Raw genomic sequence first — 22,500 nt, 5'->3', positions numbered from 1 at the left:
TGCGAAACGTGTACTCATATGGACATGCAACTCGTACAAAGATGTATGTACGGGCATGGGAATACATGGTCAACAAGATTCTATGCATTATAGGACTGTCTTAGCAGTCACCAAAGGTGATATTAACGATTCTCCTACTGTTTTCAAAACATATGTCAACAATCTGAGTGTCGCCTTTGAAAAACAAGGACAGTACAAAGAAGCAGAGGCGTGTAATCGGCTGGCACTGGGAGGAAGAACGGAAGCATTTGGGCAAAATTGCCCGAAAACCCTCATCAGCGTCGACAACATGGGCGTAATTTTTTTTTAACAACAAGAACAGTAGCAAAAGCAGAGGTGATGTATCACCGAGCACTGGAGGGCGAGAGAAGGTGCTGGGTTCGAGTCATCCAGACACCCTCAAGAGCGCCAACAATCTTGCTCGGATCATTGGGAAGAACAAAGAGAACGAAAGAGTTGAGGAATTCACCAAAGAGGCTCAAAGTTACTACCTTTTGGAACACGAATTCTCTAGCGAAGCGGAGCTGCACATCCTCTAAAGGTAGGTACTCTTCCTGTGCGTACTTACATTAAGCAATTGGAAATGAGATACAACTGTCATATGTGCCCACAGTAGGGCAAATATGCTCTATTGACCTAGCACTGCAGAGTTGCAGTTTTACACTGCTATAAGGTGTTGCACGGCATGGAGATTCCATAGGTAAAATGCATCATGGAAATTCAAGGCGCTTTACTCAAAATCGAGGTTGACACTTATGTACTCGTAACTAATTCAAATCTCATCATTCATCTATCAAGCCATTTTATCGAACCATCATTCGATCAAATCAATCCTTATCTAGCCGAACGGCAGGATTGGTCTCGATGAAGTTGAGATCAACCTTGTGACCCAACAGCTCTCGAATATTGCTCACGCCGTACCTGTCCCAATGTTAGCAAATATACAAGTCGAGTCTGGATGGAAATTTTCTTACTTGATCATAGTTGGCCGCTCCAAGCTCAACCCCCATCCGTATACACGCATATCGGGTGGCAGACCCATGGCTTCGAGCATCTCCGAGCGGAACATGCCGCTGTTGCCAATCTCGACCCACTTGCCGAGGCCGTCGTGGTAGCCAAAGATCTCCATGCTGGGCTCGGTGTATGGGTTATACGCGGGCTTGAAGCGCAGCTTGTGGATGCCCATCTTGCCAAAGAACACCTCCATGAATCCGATCAAACCGCCCAGGGCGAGGCCAAAGTCGGCAATCACGCCTTCGATCTGGTGGAATTCCGCCAGGTGGGTTGCATCGACAGCTTCATTGCGGAACACGCGGTCGATACTGAAGTACCGTGCGGGCCGTGGATCCTGCGCCAGCTTGTGCAGCATATATGCAGATACCGACGTCGTGTGTGTTCGCAACACGAGCCGCTTCGCCTCCTCCGGGTTCCATGGATAGCGGTACCCGATGGACCCGTATTTGCCAGTCTCGTGCACCTGCCGCACGTTGTCCCAGTATTCTTGAAAGTCGACCGGCTTGGGCTGCGTCGGTGCTCCGCCTGACGACGGCATTGATGCTAACCGCGAGAGGTGCGGATCATTTGGCGGGTCTGCGCGCGGCGGATCCGCCGTCTTGGGATCAGCAATGTAAAAGGTATCCTGTAGATCGCGGGCCGGGTGTTGCTGTGGCACGAATAGCGCGTCAAAGTTCCAGAAGCCAGTCTCGACGAAGCGGTTGGTGGGCATCTCCTCAAAGCCCATCTCGAAGAAGATGCTGCGGAACTCCTGCCGCACCTTGTTGAGCGGATGCAGCGCTCCAGACTGCGCCGGTGCACCCTTGGCTCGGAAGTTGTAGGGCTTGAGCTGGACCGTCTTCCAGGCGCCGCTGGCCAGCATGTCTGCCGTCAGATCGGTCTCTTCCTTGACGAACTCGCGCGCAAACTTGGGGCCCTTGCGGATCCGGAAGCTGATTGCCTTTTGCAGCGTAACCAGCTTGCGTTTCTTCAGGTCCGCAATCACTTTCGAGTCTGGGTGCGTCTGCGTGTCCTTGATCGCCTGCAGCTGCTCGCGCGTCTCGTCCCGGATCGAGTCCACATTGGGCCGCAGCACGTCCTTGTCCTTCTTAATCCAACCGCGCTTGAACGCATTGCCTTGGCCGACCTTGGCGACGTCTTTACCGACTAAGTTCGGGAGGTCACTGATCTTGAGCCCCTCCATGGCCGCCGCCACGGCTTCAAACACCTTGGCCTCGTGCGACCCATTGGCGGCAATGGACTCGCCTTCCTCCGTCAGCACGACCACTTCGCGGTCTATCGTTTCATATTCGACCATCGATCTCGAGGCCAGTCGATCCAGCGCGGACTTGACTGTCAGAGAGGGGATGGAGGGGAAGGCATCCGTCGAAAGGATAGGGCCCTCGGACGCGGCGAGCGCGTCCAAAACGGACGCCGTCACGTCGGCCATGGTCTTGTTCGGTAAGAACAACAATTCCGTTGTTGGGCTCTCTTGCTCCCCGCCGTTATGACTGTATTCAAATTTGTGATGGCGGGACAGCCCTCCCGCATTGCTTAGTCAGCTCTGGTCACTATGCATACCCGATCGGGTATCTACATTAACCCTACTCGTAGACTTACCAGCTCTTCCAGTCTTCCCATATCCATGGCCATGGCGAACTGAGTTCTTGGACTCGGCATTCATCTTGTCATGAGTCAATTTCGACTAGCATGCCAATATTTTGTAGAGACTCCCGGATCGTCGTTCTCAGTGCTCGTAGGTTTACGGAGGACTCGATAAACTAGTTATTCGCTTCCGAACTGATATTCATCTCCCTCCTTAAAGGACTGGAGATCTTCATCCCCAGGTATTACCCTGATATCTCCGAAAGTCGGGTCCCCTCCTCCACGTTCCAAGGCAGTGACACTGGCGGTCACTTCAATTTGATGACGATCGGCAGCTTTTCCAACCCCTATCTATCATCAGCAGCGATAATCACTCGCGCCTCGGAGTCACATGACATCATAAGGAGCGACAATTGACAAGTGCTAAGCACGTGACTCTGCCAACCCCAGGTTCCACTGGGCGCATTCCCACTTTCTCTCCGAGGAAATGGTCAGCCGACGCCTTAGTCTTGGCTTGATGATTGAGAGCTGATGGCCCAATCGCAGGTCCCATGTGCTCTCCACACTGTCCAATCTCGGCATTCCGACTCAAAATACGCTCTCTGATTGGGTTATATAGGAAGCATTTTGACTGGTCAGCCAATCCCTGCCCCTGTCTGCAGCAGCCAATCAGGTACGCCGAGGCTTCAAATCCAATGCCCAACTCACCGCTGCGAAAAGTGGAATTGCATCGGGGGAGGCTTGGGAAATGAGAGTCGTGGAGGATTCCGCTTGCTTCCATGACCATTTGATGGTGAGATTTCTAATTGGAACGGCTGAATCACAAGGCATACGTCAGTTGTCCTTTCATCATCCACGGTCTTAACCGGCTGTCCGGGTTGTCCCACCGCGTAACAGACTAACAGGACTAGTTAACCCGCGTGCAAGCGAAGCCAATTCGGACCGGCAAAAAAAAGCTCGACCCCGATGATCTCATCTCATGCATCTTGCTCCGGCAGGGCTCCATTGTTCATTTGCTTATCCGGCTATCCCTCACGGCGCGTCAGGCTCCTTAGTGTGGGCGGCCACCCACCCAGTACAGTAGCTGTCAAGTACTTCCGAGCTGAGAGTAAATGGAGGGGCGTCACTCTGTCTGAAACCGCAATTATTTCTCAACGTGTCCTCCCTACTCGAAGTACACATCGTCCTCGTACCGTCCCTCGCAATGACGCACTCCCTAGCCCGACGTACTGTAGATACAAGTGCGAGTTGCGGCGACACGCGGCGGAGCGCTGAAAAGAACCTCTGCTGACCAATCCCATTGTCTTCAATCCATCCAATCACCGCGCGCCGAGCTCCCGTGGCCATTCTCCTGGCACCAATCACAGAAACGTTCCTCCGCGGCCGATCCACTTCTGGCTCCGTCATCGGAGGTACTGATCCCTGATTGGCCACAATTAATGCCCTCTTTTGGTCGTGTGCCCTGAGATTACCTGAGGAAAGACCTGCAAAGGCTAAGAAGGGGCCGCTCCGTGATTCTTTGGGGAGGCGACGCTAGTCCCAATCGGGTTAGTGTCTGCTCCGACGGATGTCGGCCTCCCCCCCTCTTGGGTCTGATTTGGCCGTTGTGGAATTTCTTTCCTGTTTTGCGGGTTGGTGAACCTGTGGTTGTCTGCTTCATTTTCTCTTCCTTTTCAGTTTTCGCTGCAACAAGATTCCCCCTTTAGTGCTGTCGACTGCCGAATTCCGCTCGATCTTTGATAAAATTTCCCCCTCGAGTCCCGTTTCCCGCCAACTCGTGGCGGCCTGAGATTTCAGGACTCCCACTCTCTCACTCACCTCCTCTCGCTCGGTTCTCCCACCCCCCTGCTGCAACCACACGCTCCCCAGTGGTCACCGCGCGTGGACAAGAAAATCGCATCGTATCCGCGTCAATCCGTTCCGCCGTCCCAGTGGTCGCTCGCGTTGGGATTCGGCCTGTGGCAAATCCGCCGACTCGTCGTGTCTTTTTTTCGCCCAATCCCTACCGTCATTCTCTGTGCTGGCTTCTCGCCCGACATCCCCATGTCACGGACATAATCCCTCTTTCAACCCTCGTGTTTCCGACCGGCAGTGTTTCGCAGCACAGGGTAGTGTCGGTCTTTTTGTCCCTGGTCGGGCAGTAAATCGGAAGGAAGACAACAAGGAAATCAAAGTAAAAGTCCCGCAACCGTGGTTGACCGCCCAGGGCGAGAGTCCAGGTCACCATGACGGTTGTCGAAGACGCCACTCTGTGGGCGGCGGCCGATATCATCAAGGGCTTGGCCCAACAGGACCTGCTCAGCGATGATGTCTCCGACGCATCGGCCTTGAGTGCCCCCATCCCGGAGGAGATCAAACTCCCCGGTGCCGATACCGATGGGAAGATCGCCTTGCAGAATGAGCTGCTGGCGCTCATCCGTCGGGTGAATGGTTTGGAACGCGAACTGGTGAGTGTCCACGACGACATTCTTGGGACCACTGTCCTAACTGATGGTGCTCCGGCGTACCAGCAGCAGAAGAGACCCCGGAAATCTCGTCATCTGAAAAGGAAATACTCCGCCGACGGCGACTGGGAACCGCAAGAGGAAGACGATCACGTCGTCTCAAGTCCGGACAGTGTATTCATCTCCAGCCCGGAAAGCGCCAGAATCCCTGGTGACGACGACGATGAGGATGACGAGTTGGATGAGCACACAAAGTTCCTGCTCCGACAGGATCCCATTGGCCGGTTGAAGAGGAATCATCAGATTCTCCTCGAGCATAGAGCGCGATGGATCCAGCTCGAGCGCCAGCTGGAGGCGGCCCGAGGTGAAACGGGCGATGCGGTCAATCGAGTCGACCGGGATCGCGAAGGAATGTATGAACGTGAACTGCGCAAGCATCGTCAGGCAAATGAAGCCTTCCAGAAGGCCTTCCGGGAGATTGGTGGCATCATTACCCAAGTCGCCAACGGTGATCTGTCCATGAAGGTGCAGATCCATCCCATGGAAATGGATCCCGAAATTACTGCTTTCAAACGCACCATCAATACCATGATGGACCAGCTGCAAGTCTTTGGCAGTGAAGTGTCCCGTGTCGCGCGTGAAGTCGGCACGGAGGGTATCCTGGGCGGCCAAGCCCAGATTACGGGCGTCCACGGTATCTGGAAGGAGCTGACCGAGAACGTCAACATCATGGCGAAGAATCTCACCGACCAGGTGCGTGAAATCGCGTCCGTCACGACCGCCGTCGCCCACGGTGATCTCAGCAAGAAGATCGAGAGCCGTGCCAAGGGTGAAATCTTTGAGTTGCAGCAGACGATCAATACCATGGTGGACCAGCTGCGCACATTCGCGACCGAAGTCACACGCGTCGCCCGCGATGTCGGCACTGAAGGTGTGCTGGGTGGCCAGGCGCAGATTGATGGCGTCCAGGGCATGTGGAGCGAGCTGACGCTGAATGTCAACGCCATGGCCAACAATCTGACAACCCAAGTGCGCGATATTGCCACGGTCACCAAGGCCGTCGCCAAGGGTGATCTGACCCAGAAGGTGCAGGCGAACTGCAAGGGCGAGATTCTCGAGCTCAAGAACATCATCAACAGCATGGTGGACCAGCTGCGGCAATTCGCGCAGGAAGTCACAAAGATCGCCAAGGAAGTCGGCACAGATGGTGTTCTCGGTGGTCAGGCCACTGTGCATGGCGTTGAGGGTACCTGGAAGGACCTGACCGAGAACGTCAACCGGATGGCCAACAACCTGACGACCCAAGTCCGCGAGATCGCTGACGTGACCACGGCCGTCGCAAAGGGTGATCTGACCAAGAAGGTTACCGCCAACGTGCAGGGTGAGATCTTGGATCTGAAGAACACCATCAATGACATGGTCGACCGTCTGAATACGTTCGCTTTCGAAGTCAGCAAGGTCGCACGCGAAGTCGGCACGGACGGCACGCTGGGCGGCCAGGCCAAGGTGGACAATGTCGAAGGCAAATGGAAGGAGCTGACCGATAACGTCAACACCATGGCACGCAACCTGACGCAGCAAGTGCGTGGTATCTCGGACGTGACCCAGGCCATCGCCAAGGGCGATCTGAGCAAGAAGATTGAGGTGCACGCGCAGGGTGAGATCTTGACGCTCAAGGAGACCATCAACAACATGGTGGACCGGCTGGCCAAGTTCGCAACGGAGCTGAAACGCGTCGCGCGCGACGTCGGTGTCGATGGCAAGATGGGTGGTCAGGCCAACGTCGAGGGTATCTCCGGTCGCTGGAAGGAGATCACCGAGGACGTCAACACCATGGCCGAAAACCTGACATCCCAGGTGCGCGCATTTGGCGAAATCACCGATGCCGCTACCGACGGCGACTTCACTAAGCTGATCACGGTCAACGCGTCCGGCGAAATGGACGAGCTGAAGCGCAAGATCAACCGCATGGTTTCGAATCTGCGAGACAGTATTCAGCGTAACACGGCAGCCAGGGAGGCAGCCGAACTGGCCAACCGGACCAAGTCGGAGTTCCTGGCCAATATGAGTCACGAAATCCGTACCCCGATGAACGGTATTATTGGCATGACGCAGCTGACATTAGACATGGACGATCTCAAGCCATACCCGCGTGAGATGTTGAATGTCGTGCACAACCTGGCCAACAGCCTATTAACGATCATTGACGACATTCTGGATATCTCCAAGATCGAAGCGAACCGGATGGTCATTGAGAAGATCCCGTTCACGGTGCGCGGCACTGTCTTCAATGCGCTCAAGACATTAGCGGTCAAGGCGAACGAGAAATTCCTGAACCTGGCATATCAGGTCGACAGCTCGGTGCCCGACTACGTGATTGGCGATCCATTCCGACTGCGACAGATCATCCTCAACTTGGTCGGCAACGCCATCAAGTTCACCGAGCACGGCGAGGTCAAACTCACAATCTGCAAGGCCGAAAAACCAGAATGCAAGGACGACGAGTACGCATTCCAGTTCTCGGTTTCGGACACGGGTATTGGTATCGAGGCGGACAAGCTGGACATTATCTTCGACACATTCCAGCAGGCCGATGGATCGACCACCCGACGATTTGGTGGCACTGGTCTAGGATTGTCCATCTCGAAGCGGTTAGTCAATCTGATGGGTGGTGACGTGTGGGTGACCTCCGAGTACGGGCACGGCAGCACGTTCCACTTTACATTGGTTGTGAAGCTGGCCGACCAGCAGCTTAGTGTGATCAAGCCGCAGCTGGAGCCGTACCAGAATCACCGAGTGTTGTTCATTGACAAGGGCAACACGGGTGAGCACGCCGGGGAGATCACAGACATGCTGCGACAACTGGGTCTGCAGCCGATCGTCGTCAGGGACGAGGACGAGGTGCCACCGCCCGAGACGCCAGATATGTCCGGCAAAGGATTCCCGTCGTACGACGTGATCATTGTGGACACGATCGAGACGGCGCGCAACCTGCGGACATTTGATGAGTTCAAGTATATCCCGATTGTGCTGTTATGCCCGGTGGTGTCTGTGAGTCTCAAGTCGGCGCTCGACCTGGGCATCACGTCGTATATGACGACGCCGTGCCAGCCGATCGACCTGGGCAATGGTATGTTGCCAGCACTCGAGGGTCGGTCGACACCGATCACGACGGACAACTCTCGGTCGTTCGATATCCTGCTGGCAGAGGACAACGAGGTGAATCAGAAGCTAGCAGTGAAGATTCTCGAGAAGTGCAACCACGGCGTGACGGTGGTGAGCAACGGCCAAGAGGCGCTGGAGGCCGTCAAGAAGCGACGATACGACGTCATCCTCATGGACGTGCAAATGCCCGTCATGGGTGGCTTCGAGGCGACGGCCAAAATTCGCGAATACGAGCGGGAGAACGGGCTGTCGCGGACTCCCATCATTGCGCTTACGGCACACGCAATGCTTGGCGATCGCGAGAAGTGTATCGAGGCGCAGATGGACGAGTACCTGTCGAAGCCGCTTAAGCAGAACCAGATGATTCAGACAATTCTCAAGTGTGCAACGATGGGTGGTACGTTCCTCGACAAAAATAAGGACTCGCGACAAGGCGAGGGGAGCAGTAATAATAACAATAACAAAGAGAAGAACGGCAACAACAACAAGAACCAGCCCAAGGCGATTACCAACGGAAGCAGTAACTCGCAGGATAGCCGGGAAAGCAAAGCTAATGGCAAGGAGAAGGAGAAGGACAAGAAAGTTAATAATAATGACAAGGAGAAGCAGCGGCTTAGTGAGAAGGAGAAACGGACAAGTGAGAGGGAAAAGAGGGTTGGTCGATGATACACGTCCCCGGAGTATCTTTTTTTGTTTGACTGACGAGTACAGGACATTTCGGTCCGACTGAGCCGCAGCTAGATAGAACCGCTTGACTCTTGACTCTTGACTTTGATGCATGTTGACGTTGGGTGTTGCATGGCATTGACTTAACTTGATACCGCTGGTTTATGTTATTTGATTCTGGTCTACAGTTGCTATGTTTTGTCTGTATCATTGGTTTTGGTGTTGGAGCATGGAGTTTTATGAGTTATCTGTTCAGTTGTGTTGACTTTGCTCACTCCTGTTACTAGGGTTTACGTGGTCACGTGGATGGCTACAACCTGCATGAACCTGATCAATCTTCAACAAATAGTTCTATTCTTCCAGTTGTCATTGCATACTTCATAGTGGATCTGAGTAGAACTAGCCTTCTTTGTAGTCCGGGACAAAGGATGTTGCTTTTTCCATAGCCCAAAGTATGGAGCCGTAGCTAAAGATGGATATGTTCTTTGTGAGTACCAGGGAATTGGATTCGCGGGGCGTATCCTAGCTTACTGCTTACTCTGCATGGCGACTAAGCAGAGCCAGAATGAATGTCTTGTGAATGGATTTGTATGGTTTAACGTGTTGTTTACAGCCGAGATATGACACGGCACGACACGCACGGCGAGCATTTTGTGCCTGTCCAGTCAACAGGGAAGATCTGTCTCTCTTCGGCATTCCCAGCTAAAGGCCTTATTGCGAGCGAGGGGGAGACATACTATTATAAACCTCGCTTTTGAATGAAAAAGACTGCCGTCGCCACACAGAGAAACGGATCAAAATGCATCCAGTGCAAGCCACCGTCACTGCAGCTGCAAGACACATCGTCGGCGATGACGACCTTTTCCCCGAAGCCGCAACGATTGTTACCTGTCGAGCCCTGACCCTAATCCCGTCCTCGAACTCGAACTCGAACTCACCCTCGAGTATTGTTGACACCGAGAGGAGGAATATCCTCGCCCAATATGCATCGTGGCGAGAGGATCCAACAACAATCACCATCACAAGCCCACATAACGAACAACATGCTACGAACGCACTGACTATGCTACAACGCGTCTCCGCAGCAGTTGATTTTTTCACAGACTGTTACATTGATGATGCTACTCGCTGGAAACGGAATTTTGAGACAGGGGAAGAGATCCGGCGAGCGTTGTTCCGGGTCCAGGTGTATAATGAATTATTCCGTGTTCCTCCTGGATTGGACGAAGAGGAAATGCTTTTTCTGGGATTGTTTTCTACGGAGGAAGTGGAGGTTATTGGTTGTGTGTGTGAGTTTTTGTTTCGGTATTTTTCGCCTGGTAAGTATCACCAGGATGGTCTTGGAGAAGTTGTTCATAATGGTTGGTAGTGTTTAATGAAATCGCCAACATAAATGACTTCTGGGCACTCCAAGGCGTCATCCCAAGTGATTTCTGGCCTGGACGGATATGGGAGAACCCATGGTTGAGACAAATTGTTCGCGAGGCCTCCCTTTCCCAACCAGTAGTTTGAAGACCGCTGATGATGAAGCTAGATTGCCAATGGTCTCCCCCTCCTCCACGCCGTAACACAGGCTCATTCCCAGGAATGCCGCTCTGCGATTCTCACATCGAGGCTTGGAATGCGAAGATCGTATTTACTGGATCGGATAATCGGGGTATTACCATACCTGCTGTCTTCTGAAAACGATGATGAAGATGATGGGAAGATTTGGAACAGATTCCAGATGGGATGGGCGACGGTAATTCGGAGGAGAGAGAATGTCCTGAGCAAAAAGCAGAGGAATATCGTCCCGGAAAGGGAAGAGAATGATGATGGGAAGAAAAGTGAGGTGATGGAGGTGTTTACTGTTATGCCGATGCTTAAGTGCAAGGCGTCGGTGGTGTCTATTTGATATGGCAGGTGTACGGAGCACGAGTACGCATTTATAAATGAAATCAGTCTATTATTCTAGCTAACTCATAGCCAAATCTTTAATCTAGGAATTAATGATATCAATGCAGTCTCAATCGCCGTCGATACGTGAAGAATGCCCGACGTGACGGGGGTTTTCTGCCCGGATACATTGCAAACGTTCGTCCCAGAGACCGAGTTTGCGCTTCGGAATTGCGCGGATTGGCCCGAACGGCCCGTTTAACTGCCATGATAGTGCCGGTGGTATCGGTAGAAGCAGGTGCGGCCATCGCTGAGATGGATGCTTCCGCTGCAGCAGCCACAGCGGCCACTCGCTCGGACGGGACGGCCGATACCGCTGGAGCAGGAGCTGAGGTCGACGGAGCAGTAGACTCTGCCGGAGCCGATGTCGGGATAGATGGCGAGACGGGTAGAATCGACACGGGAACCGTTTCCGTCGCAGTCTCCGATGAGAACGGCGGCACACCGATGGACGCCTGCCGAGCGGGCACCGACATCGACGTTGTTTCCGTCGGAGAGACTGAGATAATGACAGAGCTAGGGCTAACGCTGACGCTTGGAACAATGAATGGCACTGCGACAGAGGCGGTGCGAATTTCGGACACTGTCACGGAGACCATGGAAGGGACCACGCTGACACTGACGCTAACGCTGACGCTGCTGTCTGGTGCGACCCGGGCGGGGGCAGAAACAGCGACGGAGCTGGTGGTGGTTGGTAACACGGAGACTGCAGGAATGGACGAGGGTGACGGGATTGAAGACGACGAGATGGCGCGCAGAGGGACAGATGGGACCACTTCGCTGCTTGCAGGGGGGCGTGAGGATGGAGACGCAAATGGTATCGACGACAGAGGCCCGGGCAACGATAGAATCGATCGAACTTGCTCAGACGGCACTGCCGCCACGAATGTAGCCGTCGCTGGTTCAGCACTGCTCGGACAGACGACCACCGTCGTCGTCACGGTGACGGGTGGTGGGCACACCACGGAGGGAGTGATGGCCGATCTCGTCGCAGACGAAGTCAATGGCATTGCTGTCGTTGTCGGGGAGGGCGCAGACCCGGCTCCAACAGCTACTGCACCTAATCCCGCTCCTGCTCCCGGGCCAGGTTCCGCTTCATTTGCGGGCTGGCGGCTTGACCAAGGGAAGATATGCGGGACAGCCTGCGGGAGAGCATGACTAGACGACGCGGTAAACGCCAGAATAAGGGCGGCGATGGATCTCATCTTGAGCCGGTGCGGGAGGTGAACTGCAATGAGTGTCTTTGGACTAAATGACAACCAAAGAGGAGCACGAGACGTGGATGAGGGATACAATTGCGCATTTAATGTTGAGACTCTTCCGACAGATCCGGACGCGATGGACCAATGTTCGAAGGACTGGTCTAGATGGGTGGTTCCATGGGCAGCATTGAGCTAATGACGCCGAAGAGGATAATTTGTCGAATGAACGAACTTCCGTGAAGTCATGAATCATTGACGGATATCGTCTCCGATGACTGTCATGATTAGAGCATTCCGTAAATCCGGTCTATCTATCATCGCCATGTCAATCTCGTATCTAAAATACAGCCCATGGTTGCTTCCACCCAACAGCCAGCACCTTCGCGGCCATAAAAGTCAACACTCCGGCAAAGTAGCACGCGGCCGTGAAGGTAATGAGGCCCCAGTAATCTCCGTTGTTCCTCGCGAGAATCTCGCCCGCGATGGGAATACCCGTCAGAGTGCTAGACACTGGTTAGCACTGTCACGCACTCAAGGGAACAATATACCTACCCAAGACTAACTATTGTGTAAGATGTAGCGTAGTAGCGTCCATAATTCTCTGTCTTGCATAATTGTCCGATACATACCGGCGTGAGACCAATGTTGCTGCCACTGAAGAATCCAAAGAGTAGCGCATAGACGATCAGCAACGCCTTGCTGTCACCCGCAGGAAGCCAAAGACATGCGGTTGTCAGCATGCATCCCAGCACCGTCACGATCATCGCGTTGTACCGCCCGACGTAGTCCGCAACGAACCCAGGGAGCGCGCGACCAACCACGGAGCCGGCGTTGAGAACCGCCAGGATCTGATACGAGAACGACTCGGAAAAGCCCGTCGCTAGGGCATACGACGAGATATATGCGAGCGGCACAAACAGCCCCCATTCGATCAGGAATATCCCCCAAGTGGTGGCCGTAAAGGGCGCGTTGCGAAAGATACGGAAATCTGGCAAGATGTTCTCCTTGGACGCTGGCTTCGACGGGAGCCGCGAACGAACAAGGATGCACGAGATTCCGCAGGTCACAAAGCAGACCAAGGCGACGGCACGCGTGGCCCACGCAAATCCAACCTTGGGAAACAAGCTCTGCAGCATGAACGGGAATGCAATGCCGCCCAACGAGCCGCCCGTCGCCGCCAGCCCCGTGGCCATCCCCCGCTTCCGCAAGAAGAAGTGGCCGACTGCTGCAACCACTGGGGTAAAGATCAGCGTAGTGCCCAGGCCGTTGAGGATCCCCAGAACTAGCATAAAGTGCCAGTACTTGGTGCAGAACCCGACCAGGATCATTGATAGCACAATCAGGACCGATCCCGCCGGCACGAGCATCCGGGGGCCCTTGGCATCGAACACGGGTCCAACCTGTATGCCGCCAAAGAAGACCAGAAAGTTGTAGACACCAAAGATCCATCCCACGGCCCCATCGCTGTGGTCCCGCAGTTGGTTTCTCGTGAGATATGCTTGGAATGTTCCGATGGTGTTAACCAGACCTAAAGAGCCAAACAAGCCCATAAAGCTTCCAAACACCACGAGGTATGCCTCGAGGCCGCCTTCCGGGTAGGTGTTGCCGTACTGATCGGTCGATATCCGGCTCACCGTGTGTCCCAGCGTGGCCGCATCACGGCCCGCGTCCGCTTCTGAACTGGAGCTTGAAGTGTCTTCATTATCCGACGATGACTGCTGATCTGGTGCTGCTGCGCCGCTCCCCTCGTCGTCCGCTTTTTGGTCGGGATGGTCATCGCGATCCGGGCTCGTCGCAAGCTCTTTTTCCGGGCCGGCAGAATTGCCGGTGGTCATTGTACCAAACAACTAGGGAAAGACAGCGAGACAATTCTTTATACTTTACTGCCCCGAGACCGCAGCCCCCGACTGGTGACCAGAGAACCTCAACCGAGTTTTATAGGGCCAAGGCGACACCAGGTTTGGACTTGGTCCCAGAAGAGCTCTAGAGAGTCAATTCAAGAGCAATCTTCCGCGGTTTTAGACCTAGCACACTAAGGCGGATCTCGGACGTTGACCGGAAAATTCGAGAATCGGCATCATAAGCGGTCAACGCTGCGAAAAGTCTAGACTTTCTGTCTTGGATTGGTCACTTCAACGACAGCGTTCAAGTCACTTCACGCAAACACCCAGAGAATGAGTGACAAATACATAGAAAAAAATACCGGAAAAGCTTGATCTACCGTCAGAGACCTACCGTTTTCGGAAAAGCTCGATCTGCTATTCGGTGTCAGAGCCGGGATCGATGTCGCGTCTCTACACCGCCTTCCTAAAATAATATAGAGCAGTGACATGTATTGCAGCAAAATTCTTTTTCAGGGAGAATTAGTAGTGTTGGGCCTGTGAATCCGATTCACGTGATTAGCGGTGGAGTACAGTGCATGTGGCGTCAGGGCTCTGACCATATTACTCGTGACCATTGCGGTTGAGTAAGACGGAGGTTCGGGTATTAGATGGGAGCTCGACTATTGGTCTCACCGCTACTCTTACATTCAGTTAGTTCGTCCTCCAGTTTTTTTGGCTTGAGAGTGCGCTTTTTGTATGTAGTGTGTGAGTGTACGTGTGTGTTCAGGCCGTTGTTCTCTACAGTTGATTGCTGTGTATTGCGATTTTTGCCGTTCGGTTTTACGAGCAAACGACTGGACTCGTACTGTTTCGTTCTTTAGTTGCATTGTCCAAAACTCTGCCGTCAGTAGGTTTCCCCTGCGCAAATCAATGTTCAAATTTCAAATCGAGTGAACTACAGCAGAGGTGTACAAAATAAAAGAGGATCTCTTGACGACACTCTTGCGACCTTCGGCGCAATTTATTGGAATGTGGGATACGATGACGTCCATGAGCAGATTGGTTTGATCCAACGAATGTTCGAGTGGAATGCCGCTCTTTGATACCTACTAGACAACAGTATATCTTCGCTCTGATCTAGCTGCCAGTCCATGATCTACTATCTCATAATGGAATCCACGTACATACTCATTGATTGCTGCTCGAAATGCCACACGACTTACGCCAAATACAAACTTCTCGCTCCGTATTACGAGTCTGCAAAGCATTTATCCGGCGGCTCGGGTCTGGCCCCTTTATGAAGTACCGCGAAAGGAGCTGGCCAATTAGGCTATCAGACCGCTCCCGGAAGCCAGGCACCAGTGAGAGCGTGATACGAGCCATTTGAGATGATAATGCCACGCTGTTAGCAGAAACAAGTACTATCCTCAATTCAACGCGAACCTCGATTATCCAAGATCCTGTTCTGAAATCTCCCGTTCATTATGGGTGATGGAGGAGCTTTGTGCAATTACCCTCGTAGCAGGTCAAGAGAAGCGTGTATACTATGACATTATTGGCGCTTTGCCCCTGGAGCTCGTGCTTCAGATCGTGGAATTTCTAGATGAGGTCGACATCGTCCGGAGCCAAAGGGTGTGTCCGGGAAATAAATTGCTCATTTACCGATGTCCAGTCCTAACAGCGAGAAGGTCTCCAAACGATGGTGCGAAATCTTCTCGAGCAACGCGATCATTAGGATCATATTGTCACGGGCACTTGCGACGTTGGGCATAGAGAGCACGGATGTCGCAGCCGCCAACGTCACAACCTATATTCGATGGGCACATAATTTGCAGTTTGATCTTCCTGTCAAGAAGGTTTTTCTTCCCTGGCCAAACCCGCTTGCGTTCAGAAGGTACCGATCTGTCGGCTACAATTCGCGCCGTCTGTACTACGTCATACATCACGGCACTGAGGAGGCAGCCGCTATACTTGATCTCGAGACCGGAAAGAGGTCCATCTGGACTGATGACGCTGGGAGAGCTATCGACCACATCTATCTATCTGATCGCTATCTTTTTATGCTCACCGTGGATGGGTAAGGAGGATTTGTCCATTGTCAAGGTTACTAGCAAAGCAATCACTGATTCATGTTGGTAGAGTCATTTTAGAGCGGGATATACAAACTTCAAGCGGGTGGAGAGAAAAGCTATTCCCTCGGGCTATCAAGCGTCTGACTGTTGAGAAGGGCAAGTTGATCATACTTCCAGGGTCCCTGGATGGGCCCCGCCCCCTCTGGATTTGGGATCTGCATACAGATCAGGCTAAAACAATTGGCTTCTTCCAACATCCCGATGGAAGTTTCTGGCACATGGACGCTGACGAGAGCGTGCTGGTGACATGCGACATAAACTGGGACGCAGATCCTCCATTGGTGCATCAGACTAAATGGACGTTGGCCCGCTGGGAGGTGCTCGACTGGAAGACGTTCCACCTCTCATTGCGGGGTCGTCGTGTGTCCAACAACGACATTTTCAAAATACATCATCGCACCTACGGTCGTAAGACGGAAGCCGAGTTGCAGCTTAGGGATGGCTGTACTACGCTTTATCTCACATATGACCATGTTGTTGATCGGATAAGCGTCCGATGGCTCGACTGCGCAGAGCCCATCAAGAATCACATTGGCTGCCCCTGTTATGGCATCCCTCTTGCTCCACACATTTATTATCGCTGGACATCTCTGCGCGGTGGAATCGCAGTCTGCGACGCCGCCACGGATATGGTAACTGTGCATCCATACCAGCTCGATTCGCGGGAGATCTATATCCGCCACCGGTTGAGTAGCCCTCCGCCCCCGTCCTCGGACAGAGACTACTTTACTAGTTTCATCATGAGCTTTTGCTTGGTTCCCTTTGGCGATCGTGAGGTATTTGGAACAGCCAGCAAGGACGGCATGCAGCTCTGGTTTTTCAATCCTGACTTTGTGCCTGATGTCCCGGATGCAGAACCTATTCTCGCCATGGAGGAAAGTGGGTGATTGACGAATAAAGTCTAGAGCATTTTGCTGAATGAATAAAAATCACAAGCAGTAGTGCGCTCGAGTTAGGACCTTTCGTGCTTCTGACCGAGAAGGCACATCGAGAAACGACTGTTACTGTAGGTCCCTTGGAGACATTTACACCTAATAAATTGATTAGGCCCTAGCTGCTACTCCGAACAGCTTCATCAATCCCGCTGTTGCCACCGTCGCTGATCTTCTGAAACGAATTAGTACCGTGCTTTCGTAAAGTTAGGGTTAAGGTCTCTCTGCGAAAGAGGTTTCGTGAGATTTCTTCCAGAACGTCACGTGCCGCATCCTAACTAAGCCCAGTTGTGGGGGGCCACCATCCGTCTCGCCCTCTGATTTCGAATTGCAGTTCGATCGGGTGACTTCACACTTGACCGGAGAGTTGGCTCGCTGGTCGCCTGGTATGTGTGCCACTGCACTGTGGTATGATTGGTTGTTTCTGTTTGAGCGAATCCTTCGATCTTCAAACGACTTGGTTCCATCTCCCCATACCTTCCCCAAGTTTCCTCAAAACTTTGAAACGATTTTGGCCCCATTGTTTGAACGCCAATCGCCGATGCTCGATGAAGCTATCAGGGTGTTGATACTGCAAGTAACTTGCCAACACTACTCAGGACTGCGAGCTATGCAACTCATACACGCAGTCAAGAAGACAGAACTGGACAGTCGATCAGAAAATTTGATTACCGTGCAGACAAGCGATGTGAACCACTCTTCAAGCTACCGCCCTGCTCTCCTGCTACAATTCTTATTAGTCCCATTTAAATAAGCCCGGAGTACTTCTAACGTGATAAACTGCCGTTAGCTTGGCCTGCTTTGACAAATTGAGATTAACCCGATCTTCAGTATGGATCCATCCAAAGAGATCTCTGCTTCTCATGAGAGCCCGAGTGGCTGTCGATCGCCGTTGCCCGTTCCAATCCAACCAACACGGTGACATAATTCTGGGCGTTGGTCCATATGGATAATATGTTCAGGAACGAAACTCTTCGCGATTCCTGCCTGAAACACCTTCGTGTGAATACGTCCATGTGCCGAATGCTACTCTCGACAAGTGTGGATGACAGCTCTTGAAGACTAAAGAGACATGTTCCCTATTACCCACTTGGCCTTATGCATTGGCGTAGTAATGCTAGTGAATTAATATTTCTGGGAGGAGGTTCTTGAAACAAACTAACAAACACTTGCATCGATCCGAGCAAACGGGATGAAGGGGCGGACGTAATAGATCCCATACTTCGGCCCATGGCATCCTGATCGGGAGTAATGCTCTGGCCCCCAACAGAAGCCCAGAACCCAGGTTCGCAGTTCCATGCCCGTCCATGGTACACGAAGAAGATTTAGAGGCAATTCTTTCGACATGAATAAATGATAGGCATTGGATATAAATCAACTCTGGGCCCATGTTTAGAGGAGCCGAAGTTGCGTTTGTTACTTTCCCGAAAGTGTTGCGCGCAAAGCGTGGAGGAACGGAGGAAAGCAGTTGCACCCAAGATGAAGTTTCTCCTCGCGTCGCTTCTTGTAGGATGTCCAGCCCTCTCCCAAGCGCTCACTCTCTATGCGACCCACTACTCCGGACATCTCTACACACTGGAGTTCGACCCCGTGAAGCAAAAAATTCAAGTCAAGCACAAACAGGATGACTGCGGCATCTCTCCTAGCTGGCTCACTATCGATCGCGAAAGCAAAACTCTCTACTGCTTGGATGAGTCCGGAAACGCTGTCAGTGGAATAAGCGGCAATCTAACTACGTATCTCATTGCGGCCGATGGCATGCTGGCGAAGCAAGTGCAGGTCAAAACACTCCCCGGAGCCGTGCACGGTACAGTATACGGCAAAGACAAAAAATTCATTGCTCTTGCCAACTAGTACGTCTCTTTTCGTGCCATCGTGTCTTGAATAGTATCATCCTGGATGCTGACTGTTACAAGTGGCTCCGGTGCCGTCGAAACTTTTTCTCTTCCACTCCACAATTCGCAAGGCAATCTCCAGAGTTTCCTCTTTGGATCGGCGAAGGGCGCCTCCCAACCGCATGCAGCATACGTGGATCCCGTAACCAAGTCGTTCCTTTGGGTTCCTGACCTGGGCGCGGACTTGATCCGCGTCTACTCCATCGATCAAGAAACGGGCCAGCTGGCGCTGTGCCCTGACGTTCCCCCTGCGAAGCCAGGCAGCGGTCCCCGGCACGCAGCCTTCATCACAGGGCCCGGCGGTAGCTCGAGGATGTATGTGGCCAACGAAAAATCTAATTCGTTGTCAGTATTCGACGTCAATTACGGCGGCAATTTCGACAAGCGCACTGAGGATATGAGTACGCTTTTCGGGAAGCGCTACCCTCCGAGGCTTGTCAAGCGGAGTGCTCCTCTTTTCTGCCCTACTGTGAAACACAAGGAAGAAATTGTTTTTGACAACGTCAAGCCGGACACCAAGGCCAACCTCGCTGAGATTCGTGCTGTTGATAACCGACATCTGTATGTCTCCCTACGTGGTGACAAGTTTTTCGCCAATTTCGATTCCATCTTTCACCTATCTGTCGGAGGACATGGTAATGAATCAACGGAGTCGATTGAATCGTCCTCAAGGGTGACTGCATCGTCAAGCCAGATACCCTTCCATACTGGAACAGCTCGGGACCCTGGATCAACCAAATCGTGTGAAGAAACACACTCGACGGGAAATACCCGGCCGACTGAATCATCAACCAAAGCGCCTAAAGAAACTCACACGACTCAGGGCACCAATCAGACCGTACAGAAACGCACGGATATACCAACCTCGTCGAGAAACGACGGCCCGAAATCTACTGCTTTCGTGACAAGTACAGGTGAACAAACTGAGCAGAACGAAAGATCCGGACCCACTGATTCGCACAACGATGAAAGCATCCACAACGGCGAGATCAAGGTTCACCGCTACCCATCTTACGGCTCCATACCGCGCACATTCGATATCAGTCCTGATGGTCGTTACCTTGCGATCGGCAATCAATTCAGTGCAAACATTGCTATCGTTCATCGGAACCCCAAGACCGGTGAACTCGGTGGTATCCTTACTGTCATAAGTCTCCCGCCGAAAGGTAGTGAGCAAAGCTGGAACGGTATCAGCAGTGTCATTTGGGGCTAAGCCCAATGAACTTTTGGTCATGATTTTCTCTGAAATGATTTTGCGATGAGATGTGAGTTCATTGTGAAAAGCTCTGCATTGTACTACACTTCGGCACTAGATGATGACCTTGCTAGGTCACTGTTCCATAGTGACCTGGCCAGTTGTCGAACGAGCTACGCACTAGTGGCTAGGGTGGAAGATTCCTCGAAATTTCTCGTCTCTAGTCAATTTATCAAATCCCTGTACTACTCTGGACAAGACCTCATCTCCCGCCGCTGTTACCTTTTGACGCTGAATGACTATGCAACGAAGTGCTCGAACTTTCCGAGATGTTAGGGTTAGGGTTTTGTTATTGATTAGAGTTACTAAACTCCACGTGACATTTCACCTTAGGGAAAGTCATATGTGTGTAATCGTCTTACCCAAAAAATGCACTTAATCCCCTATGTGCGATTCGTACGTCACGTGAACAGAATTATGTAATGCATTCCTGGGACGCTCCCCTACTAGATACAGAATTCCTCAGGCGCTCCCCCTCCCAAATCCGATAATTCCTGAGACGCTCCCCCGTCAGATCTGGAAATTCCCACAACCAAATTTGCAAATTCTTTTACCCTCTACGGAGTATGACGTCCAAGAGCAGCCGAAAATTGTCCTACATTTGATGTCATATGCTAGCTAAATAATCAGAACAACAGCTTGTTGTCATCTCGATTCACTCAAAGTTCCCCGTACAGAGTCTTCCGCTTACGTTCTCCATGGAAATTCCATTCACACGATCAAAACCCGAAAAATCTTGCCAGTTCACCGGTATATGGATTGTCTCGCAATGGTGGCAGACAACCATGGCGGTGGACGTACTTCCACCAGTACTCGATCGCCCCTTTCGGCAGACGCTTAACGTCTGGGTCATCCCGGAGCCACTCGGGAATTGGCGGGACATGACCTCTGAATCTCCCAAGCGTACCAAATGGAACACCCTCCTTTCCAGGCGGGAAGTGCCCACGAAGGGCGCTTAAACCACTTGGATGGCTCTTCCTCCTTCGAATTCGACCGGCTCGACGGCGGACGCTCTGAAGCGGTAGGCTCGGGTGTGGAGGTAGCTGGAGTTTCATTGTCGGTTGAGGAAGAATCTCCGACTTTGTTTGACTTGTTGCCATCCAGCGCAGGGCGCTTCAACCGCTTGGATGACCGTTCGTCCTTCGAAGTCAATCGGTTCGACGACGGACGCTTTGAAGCAGTAGGCTTGGAAGTCGAGGTAACTGGGGTTTCGTTGTCGCTCGAGGAAGAATCTCCGACTTTGTTTGCCATGTCGCCATCCAGCGCAGCATCCTGGATTTTGCTCAATGTCCGCTCGCGGAGTCTCTTGAAAGTCCGCCAGGCTTGTTTATATGATATGTGGTGGCCCCTTTCTTCTTCCCTGTCACGAATAGTCGCTGCCGACGCAGACTTGTCCTCTGCCAGATCTCGATGTGCCTGACTGAGGTAATCTACCGACGAGGATGCTCGCCAGTCGCGATGCGTGTCTGGAGAGCAACTATGCGGAACGGATATTGTCGTCCTCGCTTTTCCAGTTCTCTGATCGATCGTGAAGCGGAGTCGAAAGGAACAGCAGCCTGTTTTATCAGTGCAGACGACAACGTATCGCCTGTGGTCGTGCTGGTGTCTTTTATATGACAGGCCACGTTCGATGGTTACCCGCTTCAGTTCCGCGCGGGCAGCATCCATATTCGGGAATACGCTGCCTACTTCGTACGGATCAGGCAGCTGACTCGACGAGATCTGATGCGACGAAGACATGTTGAAGCAATCAAAACAAGCAGTTCGAAGCACAAGGACGTGAGGCCCGAGAGCGTGATCCAAGTGTTGGTGAGAGAAGAAGAAAGATTCGGAGGTTGCAAAGGTTCGTGTCTAACAAACGACAGCTTTTACCTTTTTGGTCAGTTCCTCCACCGCCAGTATGTTGCCGACGAGTTCTCCACGCGAATTCGACAACACGCAGCGCGGCCGCAAACTGAAAACCTAAAGTTACCATTGCCAGGAACGAACCAAGATGCTAAGATACACGGCTTGACAGTGGAAGAATCGCAAAAATGACTACGATTAATATGACCTATGTACATTCTTATATCAGACAAAACACGACGCGTATTATATAAGATACATCGTTAAATCATGACGCCGCGGCCCCCACACCGTTGGTGTGGTGCGCTTGTTCATGAGCTCCTCCGCTTCCTCCGCGAAGACACGAATCGAGTCATACCGGTGAACCAGCTTTTTCAAGAAAGTCTCATTCCCGATAGCTTCCTGCCTGTCCATATGCTCCATCATGGCGCGCACAGACTTTCGGAAGATGTCAAGGCGTTCTTCCAAAGGAACACCGTTAATGTCTTCGTCCGGAACAAGAACGCTCCTGTCGAGATGAGCCTCTGTCCCCAATCCTGGCAAGTCATCCTGATATTCATATCCAACGTTGAGCGATCCAAGACAGCTGCCTGAATCCACCAATGATG

General features: G+C 52.4%; 7 protein-coding genes across 7 annotated transcripts; 3 read left to right on the top strand and 4 right to left on the bottom strand.

Moving 5' to 3' along the window:
• Window positions 1–827: 827 nt before the first annotated feature.
• On the bottom strand, window positions 828–2,443 carry VTN49DRAFT_4795 (uncharacterized protein; the record flags this gene model as incomplete). Its single annotated transcript, XM_069412780.1, has 2 exons — window positions 828–921; window positions 975–2,443. The coding sequence occupies 2 exons, from the start codon at window positions 2,441–2,443 to the stop codon at window positions 828–830; spliced, it is 1,563 nt and encodes a 520-aa protein (XP_069266714.1).
• A 2,380-nt stretch (window positions 2,444–4,823) lies between these two features.
• On the top strand, window positions 4,824–8,948 carry VTN49DRAFT_4794 (uncharacterized protein; the record flags this gene model as incomplete). The annotated part of the gene is made up of 4 exons (XM_069412779.1): window positions 4,824–5,045; window positions 5,109–8,604; window positions 8,674–8,861; window positions 8,919–8,948. 4 exons carry the CDS (start codon window positions 4,824–4,826, stop codon window positions 8,946–8,948), a joined length of 3,936 nt encoding a protein of 1,311 aa, XP_069266713.1.
• A 1,919-nt stretch (window positions 8,949–10,867) lies between these two features.
• VTN49DRAFT_4793 (uncharacterized protein) lies at window positions 10,868–12,013 on the bottom strand (the record flags this gene model as incomplete). The annotated part of the gene is made up of 1 exon (XM_069412778.1): window positions 10,868–12,013. One exon carries the CDS (start codon window positions 12,011–12,013, stop codon window positions 10,868–10,870), a length of 1,146 nt encoding a protein of 381 aa, XP_069266712.1.
• Window positions 12,014–12,347: 334 nt separating this feature from the next.
• Window positions 12,348–13,845, bottom strand: VTN49DRAFT_4792 (uncharacterized protein; the record flags this gene model as incomplete). Its single annotated transcript, XM_069412777.1, has 2 exons — window positions 12,348–12,513; window positions 12,563–13,845. The coding sequence occupies 2 exons, from the start codon at window positions 13,843–13,845 to the stop codon at window positions 12,348–12,350; spliced, it is 1,449 nt and encodes a 482-aa protein (XP_069266711.1).
• Window positions 13,846–15,324: 1,479 nt separating this feature from the next.
• On the top strand, window positions 15,325–16,852 carry VTN49DRAFT_4791 (uncharacterized protein; the record flags this gene model as incomplete). The annotated part of the gene is made up of 3 exons (XM_069412776.1): window positions 15,325–15,465; window positions 15,522–15,910; window positions 15,973–16,852. The coding sequence occupies 3 exons, from the start codon at window positions 15,325–15,327 to the stop codon at window positions 16,850–16,852; spliced, it is 1,410 nt and encodes a 469-aa protein (XP_069266710.1).
• A 1,524-nt stretch (window positions 16,853–18,376) lies between these two features.
• On the top strand, window positions 18,377–20,005 carry VTN49DRAFT_4790 (uncharacterized protein; the record flags this gene model as incomplete). The annotated part of the gene is made up of 2 exons (XM_069412775.1): window positions 18,377–18,750; window positions 18,814–20,005. The coding sequence occupies 2 exons, from the start codon at window positions 18,377–18,379 to the stop codon at window positions 20,003–20,005; spliced, it is 1,566 nt and encodes a 521-aa protein (XP_069266709.1).
• An 891-nt stretch (window positions 20,006–20,896) lies between these two features.
• Window positions 20,897–21,787, bottom strand: VTN49DRAFT_4789 (uncharacterized protein; the record flags this gene model as incomplete). Its single annotated transcript, XM_069412773.1, has 1 exon — window positions 20,897–21,787. The coding sequence occupies one exon, from the start codon at window positions 21,785–21,787 to the stop codon at window positions 20,897–20,899; it is 891 nt and encodes a 296-aa protein (XP_069266708.1).
• Window positions 21,788–22,500: the final 713 nt, after the last annotated feature.

Source organism: Thermomyces lanuginosus (genome assembly GCF_041956635.1).
Source record: "Thermomyces lanuginosus strain ATCC 200065 unplaced genomic scaffold VTN49scaffold_32, whole genome shotgun sequence".
NCBI lineage: Eukaryota > Fungi > Ascomycota > Eurotiomycetes > Eurotiales > Trichocomaceae > Thermomyces > Thermomyces lanuginosus.
Note: the sequence above shows the minus strand (reverse complement) of the source record. Positions and strands in the feature narration are given on the sequence as shown.